Here is a 24,789-nt window from a genome sequence, read left to right on the forward strand (position 1 = left end):
ATTGCTAAAAATATGAAACATTAAATCGCATCTTAAAAACTTCTCAGCATTTTTTGTATAATTTCATGGTACAGACTTGCCTTCAATTATAGCTCTTGGTACATAAAATAGAAACATTTTTAATAAATATCCAGTATTTAAAAAATTTATTCAAATTTGACTGGAAGCATTCTGGTCTAAAGGCCTTTAAATTTTATACAAATGATGCTGATCTATCATCAGATATGGTTGAAAAATGTAGAGTAAAACATTGAAACAACTATCATAACCATTAAACAAAATTTTAAGAAATGTTGAAAGAAAGCACCCAAAACCCTCATATTTCATTTCCTAACCTCGTGCATTTGTTTGTTTTTTTGTAAATGTCTGGCAAGTGAGTGATCTCCTTCCCACTTGGGCTTTTATTTTTACTTTATCTTTAAAAAATATCTAGATACTGCTTTCAGAAGTACATCGATCACTGGCTAATTTTAGTCTTTAATCTTTGGAATTGCAGGGTCAGATATATTACGGTTATCACGTGATGATCTCATTCAAATATGTGGCCTGGCTGACGGTATACGATTAAACAATGCTTTACATAACAGGTAAGATCATTTAATAACTAATAAACAAATTATAGGAATATCACCAATGTGATTGATCAATTATCAGGATATAAAATTTAATATTTCTGTTTAAAGAAATTCTAATGGGTTGTAAGAACTCAGAAAAAAAATGGTTATGACTAGATCATGTGGCTCAGGTGCAAGTAACATGATTGGCATTTCACTACTGGGTAAAAACAAGACTAGACTAACTTCGCTTCAAAAGTTAAAATGTTAATATTTAATTTTTGATCCAGATGTATGAAATAATTTGTATTATATATAGAAATGAGTTTATTTATGGTTTCTTACAATTGGAAGATGTCAACATAAAAAAAAAAATGGCTAGATTCTGATTAAGTGCAGCTGATTTGTCAGTTGCTTAGAAGTGAATTTTTTGGCCCAAGGGAGATGACTGCTGAAACATAGCACTAAGTGAATTTTTATGTTTTTATTTCAATAAAAAAGTTGATCTATGTACGAAGTAATACATTTATTAGGTGTTAGTTCATTGGGGTGTACAGGATATTATGAATGCTATGCTATTTATGTCCTTGGTGTAAGGTGTATGAGCTTTGGATGGTGTTGTTGTTGTTGTTATAGGGATTAATGGCATTTTTCAGAACAAGATTGGCTGTACATTGTGGCCAGTATAAATGGAGGAAGAACTGTTTTGAACTTCTTCTGAAATAATAGTAATAAGAATAACAACGATAATAAGAATAATAATAAAATGTTACTTGTTTGCCAATGTTTTGGCAACTGCTGTCTTTATCAAGGCATTTATTGATGGGTGTAAATCACTGACATAACTTTATGACACCATTACTGTGGTTTTTAGAGCTTTAAAAAATCTTCAATAATGATAGCAGTAATAATAACTAACTACATCAATCAATTTCTTTCTATGCACTTTGATCGAAAATTGAGATTTTAATTTCCAGCTTTTCATGTTTATTTACCTGTTATTAGTGTTTACATTTTGCATCTTTGCAGGCCTATACAGCCCAGGCTAACATTGTATGTCTGCCAGGAACCTGGAGCCAGTAAGTACAGGACATTAAGAAAAATGTCATGAAAACATCGAAGCATCTTTGTTAGCATTATTACAGAGCAAATGATATATTGCCTCTGTGTGTGTGTGTGTGTGTGTACATATGCACACACACATTGAATCTGCATACTTGTTATATATTGACTGGGTATTGAGAATTGAAATCTGCATACTTGTTATATATTGACTGGGTATTGAGAATTGAAATCTGCATACTTGTATATTGACTGGGTATTGAGAATTGAAATCTACATGTGTTGTATATTGACTGGGTATTGAAAATTGAAATCTGCATACTTGTATATTGACTGGGTATTGAGAATTGAAATCTACATGTGTTGTATATTGACTGGGTATTGAGAATTGAAATCTGCATACTTGTATATTGACTGGGTATTGAGAATTGAAATCTGCATACTTGTTGTATATTGACTGGGAACTACTGAGTTTCGAGATTAAATGGGGTAAAGGTTGACTGACATTCTGTGCCACATGAATTTCTGTTCAGTATTTGATGTTCCTTCAGTTTTAGTATTTTCTTTCCATGATTGTTTTGTTTACACTCTAAATATTTGTTTGTTAAATAGAATTTTCTTGCTCTAGAATTTGTTTAAAAGCAGTATTTTACGTTGTTTGTTGTTTATAAACATTTTTTATTGTTTAAAAATTGCATACTTGTGACATTCAGATATACAAAACACTTAATTGACAAACATTTCTGATAGAGTCTAACAGTGATGTTTTATCTTACCCAGTCCTCCGGAAAGTTTTTGAGAATGATAATAAATGTGAGTTTTGTTCCTGTATCGTTTTGTTCAGTTTAAGTAATGACCTACCATATATACTTGCTTTTAAGTTGAATCCAACTGCAGACTTACCAGACCCAAATCTGCAATTGCATAATGCACTGGAAGATCAGGGTCTGTGCAGTCTGTTAGGAGTAACCAGTAGACCAAACTAAAAGACACTGATCTGCCAGCACATTATGCGACAGCAGATCAGTGTGTTGCTAGCAGTTGGACTCGCAGCAGTGTAAGTGAGTGTAGATGGTAAGCTGGATTTATCACTCTGTAATGTTATTAAACGCAATGACACACTGCCACATAATGGTAACAGATTACATGATTTGATGTATTGATTGCTATAGTACAAAGTCTGAGGGCATTCAATGAATCATATTATGTTTTTGTTGTTAGTCCAGGAGATAAGTGTAAACAGGTTTTATCTTGTGCTTACAAACTACATCCTGTTTAAATAATTGGGAAAGCATAATGACTAAATAATTTCAAGGAATAATTGGATAACTGGGGGATACCATGTGTCAGATGTCTGTCATTTGTTGGACATATCAGGCAGTTACAACTTTCTTTAAATATGTTACCCAAGTGTAATACCATAGGACTATATCCACTGCCTCATATATGAAGCCCTTCCGAGCCTAACAAGATATTTCATGTGGCTTGGCTTGGCTTGGCTTGGCAAAAGGTTAAGCGTCATCAAGTTTGCTAAAAACTGTATAATTACTAGGTCTGCTTGTGCCATAGAGCATGGTTATAAAGACCTCAGATTCCAGTTTTCTTCGTACTTGTCCACTTTTTAAAGCAACATCTTGCAGTTTTCTCACTTCATTGAAATATCATTGTTTACAACCTTTTCCCTGCTCCATTTTCATTCCTGAGGTATATTTAACCTCTCATATGTCAGTTTTGTCATCCATTGATTTATTGAACACCGTCTTAATTGCTTGCATGGTCGTCATCTTTTTACTGGTCATGTCTGATAAGCTGAAATGACTGGCTGCTAACTTAGCATTATTTGTTATACGATGCTCATAATTATTCCCTACAATTATTCAGTAATTATATTATGCTAATAATTTAAAGACTGGACAACCCCAAACTGTAAGATAATGTGGGTGTGAAAACATATATTTCCTAATCTTGAGACATCTCAGAATCCTGCAATTAAATGATTGTCCCTGGCTTTTTACTTTGGTGACATAAGATTGTTGATGCATCAGCCCCTCACACTGTATGTGGCACTGTGTCAGCACATACCAGACATTAAAACAACAAGCAGGTAGTATAGACTCTAATTGGAACTAAGGAAAACAACAAAACTAACTTCTTATATTGCCAAACATGTATGTTACATAAATGTTATTTATTTTCAAGACCTTTTGTGTATGAAATAATAATAAAAGGTAAAACTTGTTTAAATCAATCATAATTAAAGAGGAAAAATAGAGTTGTAGGGTAAGATTCTGTGCAAACTGTAACAGAATGAAATGAAACAAACAAGTTCAGTAAAATCAACAAATGAAATTTATTTGTCCAAATTGCAAAGTGAAATTTTAAAAGACAGTGTTGTGAATTAAATTGAGATATAATCTTGAATGTTGTAGCACAAGTCCAAAAGTACAGAATGTTCCAAATGAATTCCAGTGTGCTGGTGTACCATGAGTCTTGAATAGGTGGAGTCTTGAGTGTGTTGCTGTACCACAATTATACAATCCATTATGTCTTTGAATGAGTTCTGGGTAATTTTAAATTAGTGTTTTAGTTCAAAAAGTAAATGAGCACATTGTATTTCCAATGAATAATTTAAATAATTCTACTAGAATTATATTTGAAACAAGTACAAGATCATAGAATCACAAAGACCGAAATGAAACAGGAATAAGTATTGTTCTTGAAGTCCTATATATACTATGACATAAGACACAATAGAATTTCCAAGGGAAAAATGCAGGTGTTTTATACAAATCCAGGTAAACATCTTATCTACGTCTCAGAATAATGGCACAATTCTGGTAGGCATTGCCCTCAATAGCCTGAAAAAATTAAGCACACAATATACACAACAAATTGATAATACTGAAACTGAAATAACAGTAAAGTCTAATCGGGAAGGTACAACTACACCTTTTCTTATATATCAGTTAATGAAATATATTGGTTTTCTTGATATTTATGATAAATAACATTTTTAAATGAATTTAGAAATAATTTTGTCAGTATCCAGTGGCAACATTATTTTTTCAGGAAAAAATGTCAAACAAACCTTTAAGTGATACTGAATACAATCTCTTTATCCAACATAACTGACATATCAGAGCTTTGAGTTGGACATGATGGAGCTGGCCATTTCTCATAGAATATGTCAAATGTCACAACATCAGATTGTCTTTGGTTTATCCATTAAAGCATCCAAAAAACACCTTATTGAAGTAAGATCCAAACATGATTAGGTTTATGCAGTGTTCAGGGTAGGGGACCTTGAAAAGCCTTGAAAAATGAATTGTTCCTTCAAAACCTTGAAAACACCTTGAAAATTCTAAATATTGTCTGGGTACCTTGAAAAGCCTTGATTTTCATGAAACCAAACAGAATTAATAAATAATTTTCATTTTACAGAATTAAATTAAAAGAAAGGGGAAAAAGAACAACAACAAAAAAACCCAATCTCTCGTTAAGTTTGTGCTGGAACAGAAATATTTCCACAACTGGCCACTGCACATTTGTACATTTTGAATTTCCGATTGTATGATGCCTGGATGTAGCAGTGGTTTAAATTTGATTCATTCATTTTGACATGGCTGGCTGCCGATTCCAACTTCGGTGGCTAGATGAAGAAAAATATAAAGTTTGGTTTATGAGATCTTTCTTGGAAAGCTTTGCAAAATGCAAATTATGCTAGAAAGATATTAATTTGCGTGCAGTGGGAGAGAGTGCTCCACGGTCACATACAGCTGAAAAAAAACCCCAAGCTGTTGTAATGGCACTTAATACAGGTAAAACAAGAAGCCTTCAGCATGAAATCATTTTTGATGAAAGAGGTATGTCTGTGAATACAGAGATTCAAGTTTTGAACAGAAACTCTATATAATCTTAATTATGAAATTAGTTCATTCCGGTTCTGTTTTGGGATTGAGTGGAAATAGGACAGACGATAAATGCAGTGAACGGGGCCCCAAGTGGCCGAGTGGTGTAAAGCGCTCTCCGTTACGGATCACTGCCATCTTACCTCTATCTGCGTGGGTTCGAGTCTCAGATTCGGCCAATGTGGGTATGTGAGAAAGCCTGTCAGTAGCTTCTCGTGGGTCGGTGGTTCTTTTTGGGGTTTTTCCCAGGTTCTTCCTCCACCATTAATACTGGCCGCCATGTATAGCCTATTGTGTGCTGAAAAATGGCGTTAAACCCTACACAACAACAACAACAAATGCAGTGAACACAATAAATCTAAAAGTTTAGAATACAGTTATGCTGAGAGAAATATTAATATATCTAATGTGAAATAGTTTAAAATATCCATGCACTGTTTTTAAATAAGCAATAATATAAAAAATATCTTTACTTTTTTTGTTTATGGGGATGAATGAAGAAGAAAGGAAGGTCTGAAAAAGACATTGAGACAATGACAGCTGTTGCTGATGACTATGTATTGAAAGCAAAGATTCATAGGAAAATTTCCTTTATCATGACATCAAAATAATTTGAGGAAAAGTGAAAAGAACAAAATCGCTGAACTTGAAGCTCTTGAAAAACAGCTTGATGACAAGCTACAAGAACTAAAAAATTCACTCTAAAATATTGTGGACTTTGTAAATAGTGTAGTGTAGACAGTAAAATGAACTTTGTTCAGTGACTACATTATTCTAATGCCCAGATGTAGGATGTTTAATATTAATGGGAAAGATATCAATGATCATACTATTGACTTTATGTTCTATTTTGTTTTTTCTAAAATAAATTTGCAAGAAGTGTTCCTCGTTTGGAGTAGTAGTAAATATTAATTTGTGTTTACATACAGTTTCATTTATGTATCCTTTAAAATTAATGTAATAATGCACCTTGAAAAACACGATTTGGAACCTTGAAAAAACCTTGAAAATTCTGAATAAAATATGCTATCTACCCTGAATGTTTTTTCATCCAACAATCATTATAAGTGTAGTTGATTAAGCTTAGTGCAGCTCGTCTGTTTGAGGGCTATGCCACTTACTGCCAGCAGGTTAAATTGGGTATGGAAGAGCAATTGGCTTCATTTGTGAACAGTAGTGTCCAGCTCAAAGCTCTGATATGTCAGTTATGTTGGACAAAGAGATTGTATTCAGGATCACTTAAAGGTTTGTTTGACATTTTTTTCCTGAAAAAATAATGTTGCCACTGGATACTGACAAAATTATTTCTAAATTCATTTAAAAATGTTATTTATCATAAATATCAAGAAAACCAATATATTTCATTAACTGATATATAAGAAAAGGTGTAGTTGTACCTTCCCGATTAGACTTTGCTGTTATTTCAGTTTCAGTATTATCAATTTGTTGTGTATATTGTGTGCTTAATTTTTTCAGGCTATTGAGGGTAATGCCTACCAGAATTGTGCCATTATTCTGAGACGTAGATAAGATGTTTACCTGGATTTGTATAAAACACCTGAATTTTTCCCTTGGAAATTCTATTGTGTCTTATGTCAAGTGAAATTAGTATATATAGGACTTACTGAATATTACTTATTCCTGTTTCATTTCAGTCTTTGTAATTCTATGATCTGAGTAGTGCAGTAATTGCCTAAGATCAGCTTCCCAAAAAAGATATTTGATAGCTACACACCATCAGCCTTGCAAAAAAGAAAACAATCCAAAAAACAAAAAAAAATTGATTGAACAGTTGCATATTGATCTCTGCTCATACATATGACAGAATCAGGATTTCAAACCAGCATACTTACAAATTTTGATAGTAGATTTTGTATTGGCATACATTTTATGTTTTTGAGGGGGTTGAAAACAAACAAGTGAATTTTTTGGTCATAATATATATTGACTTCATACTGTAATAATGTTTCGAACACGAGTCCGATTTGAATTATGATGGAAACTCACAATAATAATTAGCTAATATGATTCAGTATATGCTCAGTTCAATAAACAAGGAAGAGTTGTTTATCTTCGGGTTCATAGCAATGGTCTATTTAATAAAAGCCAATAGCATTTTATTTTCTATCACAAATCACTGTCTGGTGACCTTTAATGATATGCAATGATTAAACTTCACACTTAACAAACTCTCAATAGTTCTCTTGTCCAGATTTCTTCTTCAAATACATTACCCATAGTTATACCTTTGGAGAACTACTACTAAGGTATTATGGTTGGGTAAGTATTCTCAAAAAACATATTTTACTAGGAAAAATTTGTTTCCCCTTCAGTTTGTATTTTGTGAAGAATGGGAAATGTATTCTCTATATTTATTTAGTATCAGAATGTGGCAATGACATAACAATGACACTCACCTTGCAAAGCAGTTTGAAGTTGTTTTCCTGTTACGGGGTTTCTGAAGTTGCTGATTGCCCTCCAATACTCCTCCAAGCTAAGTTCATCCCAAAGAGGAAGTTTGTGACTTGGACATAAGGTGTATTCCTGAGCATCATCCTCAAGCTCTTCTTTCTGTTATGGTTCAGATCTAAGAGTCTGTTGGCACGATTGGAAATTAAGAATAAAACTGATTTAGACTTGAAATAAATGATGAAAAAATGCTCGATTTGTTTATGCTTTATGAATAATTAAAAAATGTAATATATTTTGAATTGATATACTTTATCTAGGACTTGAACTTAATTTATGTGCATTGAAACTTTGTATAGTAATTTTTGATGAACCACAAAACATGCATACCTTTGAAAAACACAATGCAATCTAAGGACCTTTGAACTCATCTGCACACACAGTGCAAACTAAGGACCTTTGAACTCATCTGCACACACGATGCAGTCTAAGGACCTTTGAACTCATCTGCACACACAATGCAATCTAAGGACCTTTGAACTCATCTGCACACACAATGCAAACTAAGGACCTTTGAACTCATTTGCACACAAAATGCAAACTAAGGACCTTTGAACTCATCTGCACACACTTCAGTTCGGATATACAAGCATTGTGGAACTTGTAATTTTTCTTAGCCTGTGGTTTCTAAGCACATTTTGGCATTCTGATATGAAATGAAGAAAAATAAGAGCTGTTGTTAAATATTCCTCTCAAACAATATAATAATTATTAAACTAGACCAAAATTCAGTGTTTCTGCCAAAATCTTTTTTTTATGGTCTGTCTCATTTTCACCTCCCATCCACCAAAAATTGGCAGATTTTCATCCAATGCTCAGAAGACATCATGGACCTCCTTTGATACATTTATTACTTACAACACCTAAGAAAGATCCTGCATTTGTATGTTGGTTTTTTTTTTAATTACAAGTTTTAATCTCAACTTTGAATGTTTCTTTTAATAATTTTTCCATAAATATCAGGCCACCATATTCATTTTTTGGAAAAAATGTCTAGCAAGAGCCATCAGAATTTTAGGATACGTGATATTTACCTTGGTCCAAAACATGAACAATTTCCAGTTTATATTTATTTACATGTCCTCAATCACTACATGCTGGGAATGCCATTTAAAACTGACCAGACTGTTGTGAATTTTCTTTCTTATTCTAGTTTTGCTCATGGCCCATATTCATGGTTGTATTTTGCAATAAAAACTGGTAAAAGTGCCTTATCTATGACACAGGATATTAAAGCTGAGTGTGCCAGAAAACTGGGAATATAACACTCTGTTAGAGAGATTTATTTTTGTTTGATTGGAAACAATGATACTGAATGTTACAGTTTTTCTGTGATGATACGTCTTTTTCCAAAAATGTACCATATTCTTATGATGAATATGTATCATTGGGCTTCTTTAATTTCATATTATGACCTAAAACATATGGTACTGGTCTATACAACCTTAGCAATTTTAAAACTGAAAGTCTTTGATATAAAAAAATGCACAGAAATTGGTAATTTCATTCATTAATTGATAATGTCTGGTCTGACTGATGGCTAGGGTGTCCTTAACACTATCATCTTGTTCATGTGTCAAACCAAGCTTGAGTTATTAGTGTAAACGATGACACTGCTCAGTATCCATGTCCATTTCTTGGAAAAGTCCATTTTCAGCAGGGGGTTAATGGTCCTAGGGCTACAAATACAGTGAAGGTAAACCTGTGTCATCAACATCCAATATTTGCAATGTCTACTTGTAATATTTCTTCAAAAAATTTTAACAAAATAAAAATGGTAGGCAGTTTATCTCTTTATGTACATGAGTTCAAAGGGATGTAACTTCCATAGTTACAGAAATTTACAGAATTATTCGGAGCTTACAGAAGCTGATGAACTACAGTTGTCTGAAGAAATAGACTTGTTCATGCAAATATCGATGGCGTGTTAGTAAAGAAACTCCTGTTTTGTTTAAAATATAAGCAGTATGACAGTATTAAAGTTAGAATTTAAGAAAGAATTTAATGAAATATGTTTTATGCATTGTTTTATATCAATGAGGTTTTTTTCCTCTCAATAATAGATAGGGAGAGGGTACAAATAACTGGGGGAGTTGACAATTACTTCATTAATGTCCCATATTTTTATGATCATGTTATAAGCAGTTTCTAAAATGTGTTCATCTGATTTGAAATTTATGGCAAAATTTGTGATGTGTCTGGCAGTTAATATTGAAATTCATGACTTGCATACATAATGAATACATATGCCGGATACTTTCTGTTCCAGTGTACCATGCCCTGTACCTGGAGAGTCTAAGCAGGGATGAACTTTTATCTCAAATCGCACAGCTTTTCCAGGTTCCACAGGAGGGAATCAAGGACATCTTTATAGAAGGTCCTTCTTCTATACAAATTGTTCTCACAGATGAGGTTTGTACAATACAGTTATATGGTTTAAATTGTGATACTGATTGAATTACACCAAATTCAGTATTATCCCTTGTCAATTGGATAGACTGTGATTACTTGTTCTTGAACTTCCCAAAGCATGCATAATGGTGTTTCATTCAGCAAAACAGTCCATGCAAAAGGATGAAGCATGATGAATGATGATTAAATCATCCCTTTAACAATAGGGAAATGCATGTTCAGTTACAAATGGCTCACAGAACAAAAGCTCTCATGGTCTGGAGAGCTCAAAGAGGATAAGCCCATAGCAGTGTGTATTCTGTGTAATATGTTTATAGTTATGGGGGGAAATGGGAGATCATACTTTCTAGTCACATATCAGGAGTAAAATGCACCAGTCATTTGTGTGCCCTTTGGAAGTCATTGGTGATTTCTTTTTTAAAGGCACATTGTGAGAAATATAATTAGTCAGTTTTAAGACAAAACCTCCTGATGAATCAGAACTCTTATTTTGGTCAAATTCCCATCCCATGCCATCACACTTAAAGGTCACCGGCCATACTCCAACATTTTCCTTTTTACATCAGATTTACGTTACATGCCATCACACTTAAACCTGACAGACTTAGTGCAAAGGCAGAAGCCATGTTGCAGTTAACATTTACCATTGGGGTTGGCAAAAATGCAACGAAACGGCCCAGGAATTTGATAATCTAGATGAAAAATTCACTTATTAGGTATAATCTCTGAAGAATTAACATGTGGAGATTTGACATAGCTTGGAGGCTACAATACAGCCATTTGACAAAGTACACCAGCAACTGGAAAATTACTAGTGTCAATAACTTTTGTTGACTGTCATTATTGTATATATGTTGATGTTTAGATTTCAAGACAAACTTTTCACACTTTTTTTAAAAAACTCAACAAAAATACAGTATCAGAGATAGTAGAATTCAACTTTAAAAGTGGGTAAGTTGAAGTAAGAGTCCTTGAAATAATTATAACAATCCCTTGAAAGGCCGGTTATTTGTACCTGAAGTTTTTTTTAATAAACCTTGTTTACTGTTAACCCACATTACATTATATTACTCTACTATCATTGAAACAATTTGTTTTCATATTTATTGTAATATGTTGTAGGTCTTACGATACATGACAGATAGGTCCAGGTTCTGGATAGAGGCAGCCAAAGGTAATAATAATAATAATAATAATAATAATGATAATAATAAAAATAATTTCATTTTTTCTTATTGGTGTCTCAGTTACTTCACAAAATCTAATCCAACTTGGGGCCTTTGTACTAATCATAGTACGAATATATCATTTATCAGTAAGTGAAAGAAGAAATATATGACATGGTTTATTTCCCATTTAACTTGTATATCTTGCAGATGATCTTTAAAATTGAACAAGATGTTGATGTTACTTTTTAAATAATTTTGACAGTCACAAGTTGTCATGTTTCAGGGAACAATATTCTGGTGGGAATAATTTCTAAATTCATTAAATAGTGTTGCTTATTGGGCCACCTTAATTTGATCATTTCCATTCTGCACCCGGAAGCTTAAGGTTGTTAGCAGTATGATACAAGAAAGATCCACTTGGGCCTCTTATATATTTTTTGATGACACAATATTTCTTTTTCTCTTAACAGACCCAAGTTCAGAGCTGGTCACTCTACTTTTGAAGACTGTTGAATGATGCTGCCTTCATCTTTAGTTGGATGTTTCTCATATGTGGACTATTGATTCTTCACTGACTTGTCCCACATTCAGCAGCTGGGCCACAGAAGGGGAATGTGTGTGTGTGTATATATAGATATATTGGATGTGACCAGGAGTGACTATATGTTGTGGGTCAGGATGAAAACAGATTCTTTTTGTTGTTGCATATTGTAGCAACAGATCAGTGTCTATACCAGTTGGGCTCCAACTTGTAAAATAAGATGACAATCCATGTTTTTATCATTAAATCAGATACAGTTGTCACATTTAACTTCGAATCATGCAAGATTTTGTCATTTACATGATGTAGATTAATTCCATATGTGTATATATTTGTGCCTCTGTGCTTGCTGGTTTGACTGATATTGGAAATGTATATTTTGTCATTATTCAGTGCAAAGATTTTGCTGATATTTTTAATCTCAAGTATTTATGATCCATGCGTATGGTATCATTAGACTCCCTCAAGCCCTTTGTATACATATAAGTGTTTGTGAAAGTCACAAGAGGGATTTTCTTCTAGCTATTATTCATCTATTCATCTAGCTGTTTTACTGGAAGCGTTAGGATCCCCATGTGTTGCTCCGTACTGGACAAAAGACAGGTTGAAGAACTGGTATAATCCAGCAGTGTTTTGTTAATAATGTTGATATTTGACAAAGCATTTAGTAACTTTATCACATATATACAGTAAATATTCTGCATGGTTCATTTTATATACTGTACATACTGTAATTTCTACCACAGATGTGTACATTGCTATAACAAGCTCTCCTCTTCATACCCTCTGTACATACAGCTTTTTTGGAAATGTTTACATGTGTCATTAAATGTCTTCATTAAAAGCAGTAAAGGTCCATGTTCACATTTGCTGATGGAACTTAACTAAGAAGAAAATCATGATTACATTAATGGTATTATAGTTAAATGCAAGGGTTGTTATTAAAAAGTAAATAGTTCCTGGGAACCTTCCTATTGTATTGTACTCTGTGAGTGCAAAGGGAAAGGTCCAGCAGATATGGTCAGTTTAGTGTTGTGTCATATTGATTGTTGGTCATTCTGTGACCTGCCATACATACTTGGACAGCATAGACCCTGGTCATTCACGATGTGTAGGTACCACAGTATCTGTCTGTTAATTTGCATGGTAGTGAGTAGACAGTTTATACCAGTGCAGTTGAAGCTTTTGCATTGTCAGAGTTGGGTCTGGTAATCCGATTCGTAGAGATATAGATTGTTTTGTTTTGCATCTTTTGCATTGTCATAATGGGGTCTGGCAATCAGAAATCATAGATATCTAGATTTTCTTTTTCATTTTTATTTGGGGAGTGGGGGGTAGAGGTGGCACATAATGTTCATCTCTAGGTTTGGGTCAGGTATATTATTGATTGCCGATCTGAGTTTGACAGAGATGTAATCGCACATCAGCATAGAACATCATGGAAGAGTTTCATTGGTTAACATTCATAACACTTGTTTAATACATATTTTAATTTGCCCTTGCAGCAGCCTGATTCCATACTTTTGCAGTTAGGACAAATCACTTAAATCCACTGTGATTTGTTCTTGATGGAACAATACATGATCATCTTTGCTCCATACACGCTCCATACACAACAACACATGTGACATATAAGTTTCTCCAGTTTAAACATTTCGAGCAACTTTTAATTCCAAGTCATTGCCTTTGGGCATAGTGGAAATCACCTTATTGAATACCTAGCAGGTCTTGTAAAATTATTTATGATACAGATTATACATATATATATATATATATATATATATATATATATATATATATATATATATATATATATGTGGATTTTAATAGTACATCAACACAGTTTGGCTTTATAGTGCTGTGAAATGCTAGTTACAAAAGATTTTAAACTTGCCATACACCAATGATAGTGTCCCTTGAGACAAAATATAAAAGATGCAAGGCCTCATACAAATCGAAAGCAAACTAGGACAGAATCCTAAAAGTAGAATGTAATTATTTTTCTATATCAAGCACAATCTCTTAAACAAGTTTAAGCCATTCTGATGTGAAACACATCACAGGTAGATAGGTTCTCTAATTTAGTCACTCTAAGACCAGAAGGGAGCTGTCTACCTGATCCTTCAGGGGCATGTATTTTGAGCAATATTAGCATTTGCATACAATTCTAATAAAGGAACATGCATATCTTTCAGTTTATGTTGATCCTGTTTAAATATACTATATTCTTGAATGCTTGAATCCATCAGGACTTTGCATCTTTCTGCCATCTGATTGCAGATCTTGGCTCATGCTGTTCATAGTAGGCATTGGCATTTTGAGAGAGACTTCATCAAATAGATTGTACTTCCATAACAAGTAAACCAGGTTCTTTTTTTCCAGATCCTTTTTTACCATGAAACCCACCGACAAAAAGAATAAGAATGAATAATGGTCGAAATATTTACTATATATTCTCACTTATAAGTAGAATCCAACTGCAAATAACATAAAACCTGATCTGCTGTCACATAATTCAACAGCAGAGTAGAATGTTTGTGCTACTGATTATTCTTAAAGTTCGTAGTCACAGATCTGCTGGTGAATTATGATTTGGTAGATCTGCATCAATGCAGTTTGAAGTTGGAGTTTGTTTATAACGGAGTATATATGATATGTGGAGTTTCCAACACCTACATTACCATGTGAGAAATACAATGATCTGTCACTTTAATATTAATGGAGTAATAAGTGTTCTCTGTTGTGTGTGAGGTGACTTAATATGGCGATGCATTATACAACTCTATTACTATTACATAAGGTAATGGATCCATACCATACCACCTAATAAAAAGGGACCATGTTATACTCAGGCATCTTCTGGTGAGGCACCTGAGCATATCTTAATTTTAGACAAGTACCCATTTTAAAAAACATGAACCATTTTCAGAATCCTGTGAAAAAAATCGGACATTAAGCATCGTTGCTACTTGCTAGTAGCAGAATGGTTTGCATATTGAATTATTAAACAAGACCATTAGATTCTCACTATGTCTGTTCTTTCTATTGTTCTTTGCCAGAAAAAATGTTACATTTCTCTGTTAGGGTATTTTCAGTAAAATATATTTATGTTTTACTGGAACAGCCCTAAGGTTGATTTTCAGTTTACATAACATAATTTGCAGGAGTTAATGGCCCTAGATTACATGTCATCCTAACTCTAGTTTTATGCAGCACAGCTTTTGGCATACATGAGACCTTGCACAATTAAATTTCCAGCATTTAATGTAATTATTTATTACCTTGCACATTTTCTTAACTTTGGTTTCCAGACATATTTTTAATAAGGATTGTTTGATTTTTAACTAAATTTGAAATGCAGCATTTTTATCGATATGATTCTGATTCTGAATACATTTTATTTCCATCGTTCCAGGCTGTCATTTATGGAAGCTATGGCCCCTGATTCTGAATACATTTTATTTCCATTCTAGGCTATCATTTATGAAAGTTATTGTCCCTGATTCTGAATACATTTTATTTCCCTCATTCCAGTCTCTCATTTATAGCAGTTGTGGCCCCTGATTCTGAATACATTTTATTTCCATCGTTCCAGGCTTTCATTTATGGCAGTTATGGCCACTGATTCTGAATACATTTTATTTCCAGCATTCCAGGCTATCATTTATGGCAGTTATGGCCCCTGATTCTGAATACATTTTATTTCCATCGTTCCAGTCTATCATTTATGGCAGTTATGGCCCCCGATTCTGAATACATTTTATTTCTATTGTTCCATGCTATCATTTATGGCAGTTATTTCCCCTGATTATCCTTAACTTTCTGCAGTATATCTTTAACTAAGATTGTCATATTTCAACAAAATTTGGCTTGCTGCTTTATACTGAAAAGATCTTGATGTGCTTATTTTTCAGTTGTCTGCTTTCCATTATGTGCATATTTGTCAGTTGTCTGCTTTCCATCATGTTCATTGGAAAGTTAAAATATTAAATATTGAAGAGATTGACCATCTTTTCCAGCTTCAGCGTATTTGTTAGGATCTTCAAGGATTTAAGGTGAATTTTATCTTTAGCCTGAAGATCTTTAACTATTGCGCGATTGTGATTGGCTGCATTTTGCATCGGTCCAGTGTGGAGTTAAGGCCCATTAATGTTGGATATACACCAAAGTTCCTCTGCTTCAGGCTCAGCTGAACAAACTGTTGAAAGCAGTACCCTTTATAATGCAGTCATCATTATTAGCTCTAGTCGACTCTTGGAATTTGTGGTGTGAAGTTTGTTAAATCATAAGTGCAAGTATTAATTGTAATACACAAATGTAAAATAAATGTCGCATATGTAATTGCATATTATGTTGGGTCCAACTGCAAGGAACATAAACTTTTCTCTACTTCAGCATAATGCATGGGCGGATTTGGGTCTGTGTTGTTTTATTGATAAAGCCAAACAAATTGCATTAATTGAGATCTGTAATAGCAGATATGTGTTTATATATTTTCCAGATGGATTCAATTTGTATGTGAGTAAATAACATCAAGTTAGTTGTTACTGTATTTACTCGCATATAAATTGAATCCAACTGGATGACCATCAAGGTCATTGTAACGTATTGGAAACTATGTGAACACTGTACATAGACAGGAAACAGTTTGTAAACAGTGCCAGTCATGGCAAATTTAATCACGAAAGAATGATTTTCAACTCTCTTCTTAGTATTACTCAGTTCAGTCAGTGTATGTGCATATTTTTCTTTGCATGTAAATGTTGTCAAGCTCTTTTAACACAATAGCCTTAAAAGTTATTTCATGTATTTATTCATTATATATTTGTCTGTAATTTGCAAGTGTGTACAGTTTTTCTTTATTGTTTCTGGTAATGAGCTTCTTTGATGTTTGCTCAGAATTGCAAACATACATGGCTTGCAAAGTAGCAGGTTTTAACAACAGCAATACAATGTTTGGTTCCATGTCATGTTTTTTCTGTTAAAGATTTCATTGATGATGTAGCTAACTGATATTTTATTTATATCTACATGTAATATACACCAAACTTGCAAACAGCATTAATTCATTTTTACCATTTGTGTCATTTCACAGACAGTGCTGTTTGCTTATTTAATGATGTAAAGCCAGATTTGTGTGCATATTGTTTGGAGAATTATGTGATGGAAGTCAGGGACTGTGTTGTTTGCCATTGGGTGCATCTTGTAGTAAAGACAGTACTGTATGGTTCATGCAGTTAGTCGTATATTATGTACAGTCAAGTAGCAAGTTAGATCCAATTGCAATTACTGTATTTTATGTATTTTTTGGTACCCTTTAATTTTTTATACACATACCAGTTATCAAAATAATAATATTTAAATGTTATCATAATTTTTCGTTCATATCACATTATTTTTCGAAAAAATCCGTTAAATTATCGGATATAAAATTTGTAAAAAGAAGATTTACATTTGCAAATTTTTTAAGAAAATAGCATATTGCCATTTTGCATTTACAAAAATTAATTAATTGTTGGTGAGAAAATACATTGATTGATGCATAAGCATGAGTGCCCGCAGCATAAGTCAAGGGGGTCACGTGCTCCCCACCCCCTGGAAATCATACTGCTAAAAAAAAAAATATATATATATATATTCCAACAAATTTAATCATGCAAATGAAGCTGAAAATATGTCACATGATTCTGTTCAAAATGTTTTGTAAATCTTAGCTTTAGTTTCAGACTGCTTGCTATACTAACTCTTCTGCCTTAACTGACTGACTGCCCCCCCACCCCCGCAAAAAATCCTGTGGGTGCCCATGTGCATAAGCTCTCTTATTGTCATGACAGTATCTACTAGTGTTTATTAACAAATGGACAAAGAACTTAACAGACCGTACCTTTAAATATTATCGTTAAATTATTTCTCATTTTTAAGTCCATCACCATAACAAAACACCATGTGCAGTTTGACGTGAGTTCAAAGACCTTTGATGTTTTCTTATCCAACAAAAATTACATCTCCGTACATGCTTAAGTGAAGACCACAGACTGTTGGTCAACTAGTCTTATTGTTTCATTAGAGATATACAAACATAAAATAATAAAACCTATTCAGTTTCTGTTGTGAATGTGAATGTCATGGACTCCGTTAAATCGGTTCATATATATATTTAGACTATCTTTTAAGTACTTGTTCTGTTTTAACTTGGATATACATAACAGTTTATTGCAAATCTATTATACAATATACCCCTCTATTATCTTTATTGGCAAGTTCGAATAACAAGTAATGCATATGATTGCTTGTTCTTATAACATCTGCTTTATGGACAATGGCTTCAATAGCACATTGACAGATTTTCATTTCCCTAAAGAGAACCTCATTTCCCTAATGGCAGCCTCACAGATTTAACCTCATTTCAACTGGAATAACCAAAGCACTATGCATGTTTAATTACCGTGTAAATAACCATAGCCATGTGGTTGTTGTGACAATGTACATCGTAATTAAAACAAGAATGAATCATTGATTTAGCAGTGTTTATTGATAATGGAATATAGTACTGTCATAATACATGAGGATTATCACAATCATCAGGTAACAGTCTTTTTTTCTCTTTGCAAACGCTACAAATAATAAACACCCTGAATAAATACAGTCTTGTACCCTTACAAAATTTTGTTTCATCTCTCTCTCACACATGTGCGCACATGCTCATGCGCATTAACTTAAACATGATTTCAAGTTATTTATTTTTTATTGCAATATGATGAGATTATTGTTGCTGTAAAAATACAAGTTGCACTTAATTTCTTGACAATGTGGACTCGTATCATTGCATACAATTTACCAATAAATAATACACTTAACTAATGCATGTTCAAACCATCTTAATCATTTTGCTAGTCCTACATGTAAGACCATGACGCTGATATTTATGTTTTGACTTTTGTGCACACTAAAACATAATAACATGTGATACATCTTACATGTAGGACTATCATTTTGTGAACATTACACAGCATAACAGCTACGTATGCTCTAAATACAGACGAGCTTGCACATTGAGACATAATCCTATCTCTCTCTTGTTCACTAATGACAACAAAAATCTTTAGAGTACTTTTATTTTTATTGTAATTAGATTCTTGAGTTGAGAGCAGAATGGGACGGAAAATATATATTTACTTTGTATGTTTGTATCGTTAGGTTGTCATGTAGTACGTGGTCCATCCATAGAACTTGGTCAGGTATGATCCCTTTATTTTTTGTACACGGTCAGTACCACCAAATGGTAATTATTTAATTTGCATATAATTTTTTGTACACTGAAATTAATCATTATTTTTTCATGTACAGAAAATAACATGAAATACGGTAATGCAGAGTCTAATCTGCTATGGGATCCAATATATATATAGTATATATTCTCAGAAGGGCAACACTACCTCATTGGAGCATTAGATAACGGCTTAATGAGAAAAGATTTGTGTAGATTTAATTATGTAAATCTGCACCATTGAAAATCAGCTAAATAGCTGCATTCATGATAGGGCTGTTCCATTTAAACAAGGAAGGCAGTTTTCTTTTTCTTCAAATATATGCCAGGGTACTTTGATATCACACAGTAAATATTAAAATAATAAGAAAATTATAAATTGCATATATGGGTGAGTACCACACAATAAAGTGCCTTCCCTGGGTCCCATGTATGTTTTTCTGGAACAGCCCTAATACCTGTCTTCTAGAAATGCTGTGAATTCACTGTTTTTAGTGGGGTACAGATTTTCATGATTTTATGGTCACTACAATTGAAAGTTCAAAGAAAACTGTGATCTTTTTTGGAAAAAAAACCCCATACAGGACTCCAAATCCAATCCAAAAATTTATAGAGCCAACAAACTGTGATCCTTTTGTGGAAAATATATGGGACTGCATCTCCAGTCCACAAATTAAAAATATAACAAACTGTGATCTTTTTATGGAAAATATATGGGACTGCATCTCTGATCCACAAATTTAAAAATCTAACAAACTAATCCTTTTGTGGAAAAAATATATGACTCCATCTCCAGTCCACACATTTAAAGACCCAACACTGATCCTTTTGTGAAAAAGTATAGGACTCAATTGCTAATGAACAAATTTAAGTACAGACAAAAATGCAGTTGTTAAAAAAAATAAAAAAATCCACCAAAAAATCAGTATTTTCATTATAAGAGTTTAAGAGTTGATTCTCTGCATTGATTTCAATTATAAGCACAGAGTTGAATGTATGCTGACACATATTTGATTTTATTATTTTTTTAATTAATCTTTTTATACAGCTGAGTGTTTTATGGAAAAAAGGTGTTATTGTTGTTTCATTACTTTGATCATTGTCAATTTAGAATTTTGATGAACTTTGCATGACGAGTGTTAGACTTTCCTTGATTTATGATGAGTTTACAATGATATCCTTGTCTTAAATCGTATGTATTTGTTTCCTCAGTCTTAAACATATAATCATTTACAGTGAGGTGTACAGATTAATCATTTCTTTCTATGTAGGATTTGTATTAAGAGTTTGAAATGAATTCATGTTGTAGAGCTGTTATTTGACTTTTTAGGCAGAGGCTGTGTATTAAAGAACAATCTTTTGATGTGTCACAGCATTCATTCCTTGATCAATAAATATAATTTCGTGGTTTCACATTTTATTATACTCCAAATTGGGTGAATGAAGCAATAGATTGATACTGTTTTTGAGTTGGACACTTTGTTTCCAACGTCAGCACAAATATCACATGTTGGCATTATGCTCATTTAGGTGAAAACTCTTGGAAGACTTCGTCCGCAAAAGAGAATGTGTTTAATCCAGAATCAAGTCCACTGATGAATGTACCCTAAATAGATATTACTCCGTCTCAGTATTTCAGATCATAGTGTTAAAGCTACCAGGTAGTATTCAGTTGGTTTGGCGCTTGAAGGCTTAGCAACACAAGGTTATTTAGTGCTGAGGTGGTAAGAGTCAAGTTTTTTTGCCACAGTTCACACTGCACTGGCTGATCCACAATGATCTGATGGTCAGGTGCAGACCAGCATCCTGTAGTTAGTGTGTCCAACACATTCGAACTACTGAAGCACTGCGACTCCCAAGCAGTATTTAAGGTGTACATATGTACATAGACATTGTTGGATTACATGCATGTGTTATTTTGAGATTATGTAGACCAAATCTAGTATAATTATTGGGGGTAATTAAAGGATTTTTTTTACTTGCATCTTAAGGGAATGTTATATGTAAAAAAAAAATTCATGTCAAACCTAAATAAACAAAATACAATTTTAGTTTTAGTGTTTCAAACTGCATCAGCACATTTTAACTCATTTTTCAGCATCCATAAGGAAAATATGCATCAAACATTAGACAAGCATAGATTTCGCGTTGAAGATAGTTGAGCATCAGTTTCTTCTCTGGACTCCTGTCTGACTTGGTGATGAAAATTATTGTGTAACTACAAGAGTTAAACAAAATTTACAGCAAAATGTTTAAATCCTAGCATTATAAGGTTGTTAGAGAATCCATTTTCATTAAAGAATAATCACAGCATAATAATTAGAAGAAAAAATATATGATGTGCAAAACCATTGGGTAAAAGAGTATAGATAACAGTATTTATGGGTGTACGATATAAGATTATCATATCAGGGCCTACCCTGATCCAGAGCAGTGTTGTTCACAATTTGACTTACATTATATATATTAGTACATGTCTGTGATGTCAGGTGAGTTGCTTTGGTAATGTATCATGTTAGTATAGTGAATAGCTGACACAACAACCAGTGCAATGTTCAAGGAGTATTATAACTACCAAATTTTGCCTTATTAGCAATAGGTAAACAAAGCAGAGGTATCAAATCATGAACTGTGCAGAATTTGTTTTTAATTAGCAGATTTCATCAGATAAATGGGAGTAGGCTGTATGAAGTTTTTAATGTTTGGTTGCTAAATTGTGTGCTTTCAGTTTGAGTTTAAGACAGGTCTCAGTCATTAATTACTGTATATACATCTTCATAAATTTGAACAAACTGCAAACAACATAGACCTAATCTGCCATTGTAGAATTTACCAGTAGATCAGGGTCTTTGTTCTACTCCTAATAAACTGCATGGACCTAGATGTGCTGAAACAATAGGCAATTGCAAATTTGGGTCTGCATTTTGCATTTGGATCTGACTAGTACGCGAGTAAATATGGTACATTATCATAGACATTGTACTAGAAAAAATATTGTTCGTTGTGACGCCATGAAACTACATACATTATTATGATCTTACCAAACGTACTCTTGTATTATTTTATTCAGGTAACTCTGAACAGTATGGCCTTGCATGATATGTGACAAATCAGGGACTTCATTTGTTGTATTACAATTTCAAAAATAAACAGTGGTGACCCTGACACACAACTGGTTACCATAGATACTCATGCACAAGTCAGATCCAACTCCATCAACATGGACCCAGATCTGCTGTCACATGTTTTACAGGCAAATCTTGATCTTTGTTTGCTTTACTAATTATCTTAACAGATCGGAGTCTATACTAATTGCAGTTGGCTCTAACTTGTACACAGGCATATATGGTATATGTTGATGATAATGCAGTTATTTAGTAACAAAGTAATATCTTTGCTTTATGAATGGCTGCACATGGTTTGCACAGATCTGCATTCCATAGACCAATGGCAGGGTTTGTGAGCCTTCACCACACTGGCAATTTTACATTACTTGAAGGATGCAGTGAACCATCCCATGGGTGAAAAGAGAGCAAAGAAAATAATGTAATGGAGAGAAAGAGACCATACTAGCTTCAGCTTGATTCAGCATTTAATATAGGTGGACAATATTTTGACAAAAATGTCTGCAAACCACAGAGACACTTGTAAAGAAGTTTCACAGTTAAAGAAGACTGTGATCAGTACAGATGTGGCACACGTGGCAGTCATATTTTGATTTTTGCTTGCATACTTATTTTGGCCAGCTTATATGCTCGTGTGACCAGCTGGCATAAATACACCCCACGTTGATATTTCAGGGATTTTTCAACTGGGCATATAGTTTGAAGAGAGGATATGTCCAGATTTTTCTCATTGGTGGTAATAAATCTGATTTTATGAAAACTTTGAGTGCTCATTCTTTCTGCTCCCCATTTTAGTGATAGATATTCTTTGGGAATATCTAGGTAGAGTCTATGTCGATGTGTAATTTATTCTTGAGGTACCAATTTTCATCACACTAATGCTGTTACAAACCAGATCCCTACTAAAAAGAATGGAGTTATGACAAATATTTTTAAGTTAAAATTTCAGTGAAAATGCAATTTTCTACAAAAACAAAATCTAGGAGAAGAATGAATTCAAAGTATGCTTTCAATATAAAGGTATTCATTCAGATTCTGTCTTTACATTCCATGTGTGAATTATTTAGATGATGGGTATATGCAATTCCTCATGTCCATCCATCTTCCAGTCTGTCAAAGTCTTGTAAACAGGACTTGTCTCAGTTTTTGTTGTTGTAGGGTTTAACGCCATTTTTCAGCACACGATAGGCTATACATGGCAGCCAGTATTAATGGTGGAGGAAGAACCCGGGAAATCCCCGGAAAGAACCACCGACCCTCAAGAAGCTACTGGCAAGCTTTCTCACATATCCACATTGGCCGAATCCGAGGCTCGAACCCATGCAGACAGAGGTGAGATGGCAGTGATCCGTAACGGGGAGCGCTTTAGACCACTCGGCAGTGAAAATTGGTACTAACATGGTTATCCTCTGAAGATGTACATGCTAACTAATTACTGTGAAACTAAGTACAAACATGGTCATCATCTGAAGATGGATATGTGACCAATTATTGTGAAATTTCTTACTAACTTGGTTATCATCTGATAATGTACATGCTGTCCAATTACTGTAATTACCGTGAAACTTGGTACAACTTGGTCATCATCTGAAGGTGTACATGCTGACCAGTTACTGTGAAATTTGGTACTAACGTGGTTATCGTCTGATAATGTAAAGGCTGTCCAATTATTGTGAAACATGGTACAAATTGGTCATCTGAAGCTGTACATGCTGACCAATTACTGTGAAATTTGGTACTAACATGGTTATTGTTGGATAATGTACATGCTGTCCAATTACGGTGAAACTTTATACTAACATGGTTATCATCTGATAACGTACATGTTGTCCAATTACTGTGAAACTTGGTACTAACATGGTTATCGTCTGAAGGTGTACAATCATGCTGACCAGTTACTGTTAAATTTGGTACTAACATGGTTATCATCTGATAATGTACATGCTCTCCAGTTACTATGAAACTTGGTACAACTTGGTCATCATCTGAAGCTGTACATGCTGACCAATTACTGTGACATTTAGTACTAACATGGCTATCATCTGAAGATGTGCTTGCTGACCAATTATTGTGCTATGATTTGCAAATGGATGCAGTGAATTAATGAAACTTGCAACTGAAATAAAACAAATTGTGAATTTCACTAAACTTGCTGGTTTCGCTTCTTTTCTGTTACTTAAAGACCATAGATTCATAATATACTGTCTGCTCATATTCACTAGTCACCATTTTCCCACAATTTAAGAGTTGTTGCCCTTCCATGTCCAGCTACAGTTAATTTG

At 33.6% G+C, this 24,789-nt stretch overlaps 1 protein-coding gene across 4 annotated transcripts in view; it reads left to right on the forward strand.

Moving 5' to 3' along the window:
* LOC149791629 (transcription factor CP2-like) overlaps positions 1–23,267 on the forward strand; it is a 103,980-nt gene extending 80,713 nt beyond the window's left edge. For all 4 annotated transcript variants that reach the window (XM_089970186.1, XM_089970188.1, XM_089970187.1 and 1 more), the window contains 5 exons: positions 497–587; positions 1,584–1,633; positions 10,263–10,405; positions 11,528–11,579; positions 12,045–23,267. In XM_089970186.1, the coding sequence (XP_089826312.1) occupies positions 497–587; positions 1,584–1,633; positions 10,263–10,405; positions 11,528–11,579; positions 12,045–12,091 (383 nt within the window). In that variant the 3' untranslated portion in view covers positions 12,092–23,267. The remainder of the gene's footprint in view (positions 1–496; positions 588–1,583; positions 1,634–10,262; positions 10,406–11,527; positions 11,580–12,044) is intronic.
* The last annotated feature ends 1,522 nt before the right edge of the window (positions 23,268–24,789 follow it).

This window comes from Sinohyriopsis cumingii, chromosome 9 (assembly GCF_028554795.1).
Source record: "Sinohyriopsis cumingii isolate HCF-2022 chromosome 9, ASM2855479v2, whole genome shotgun sequence".
In the NCBI taxonomy this organism is placed as follows: Eukaryota; Metazoa; Mollusca; class Bivalvia; order Unionida; family Unionidae; genus Sinohyriopsis; species Sinohyriopsis cumingii.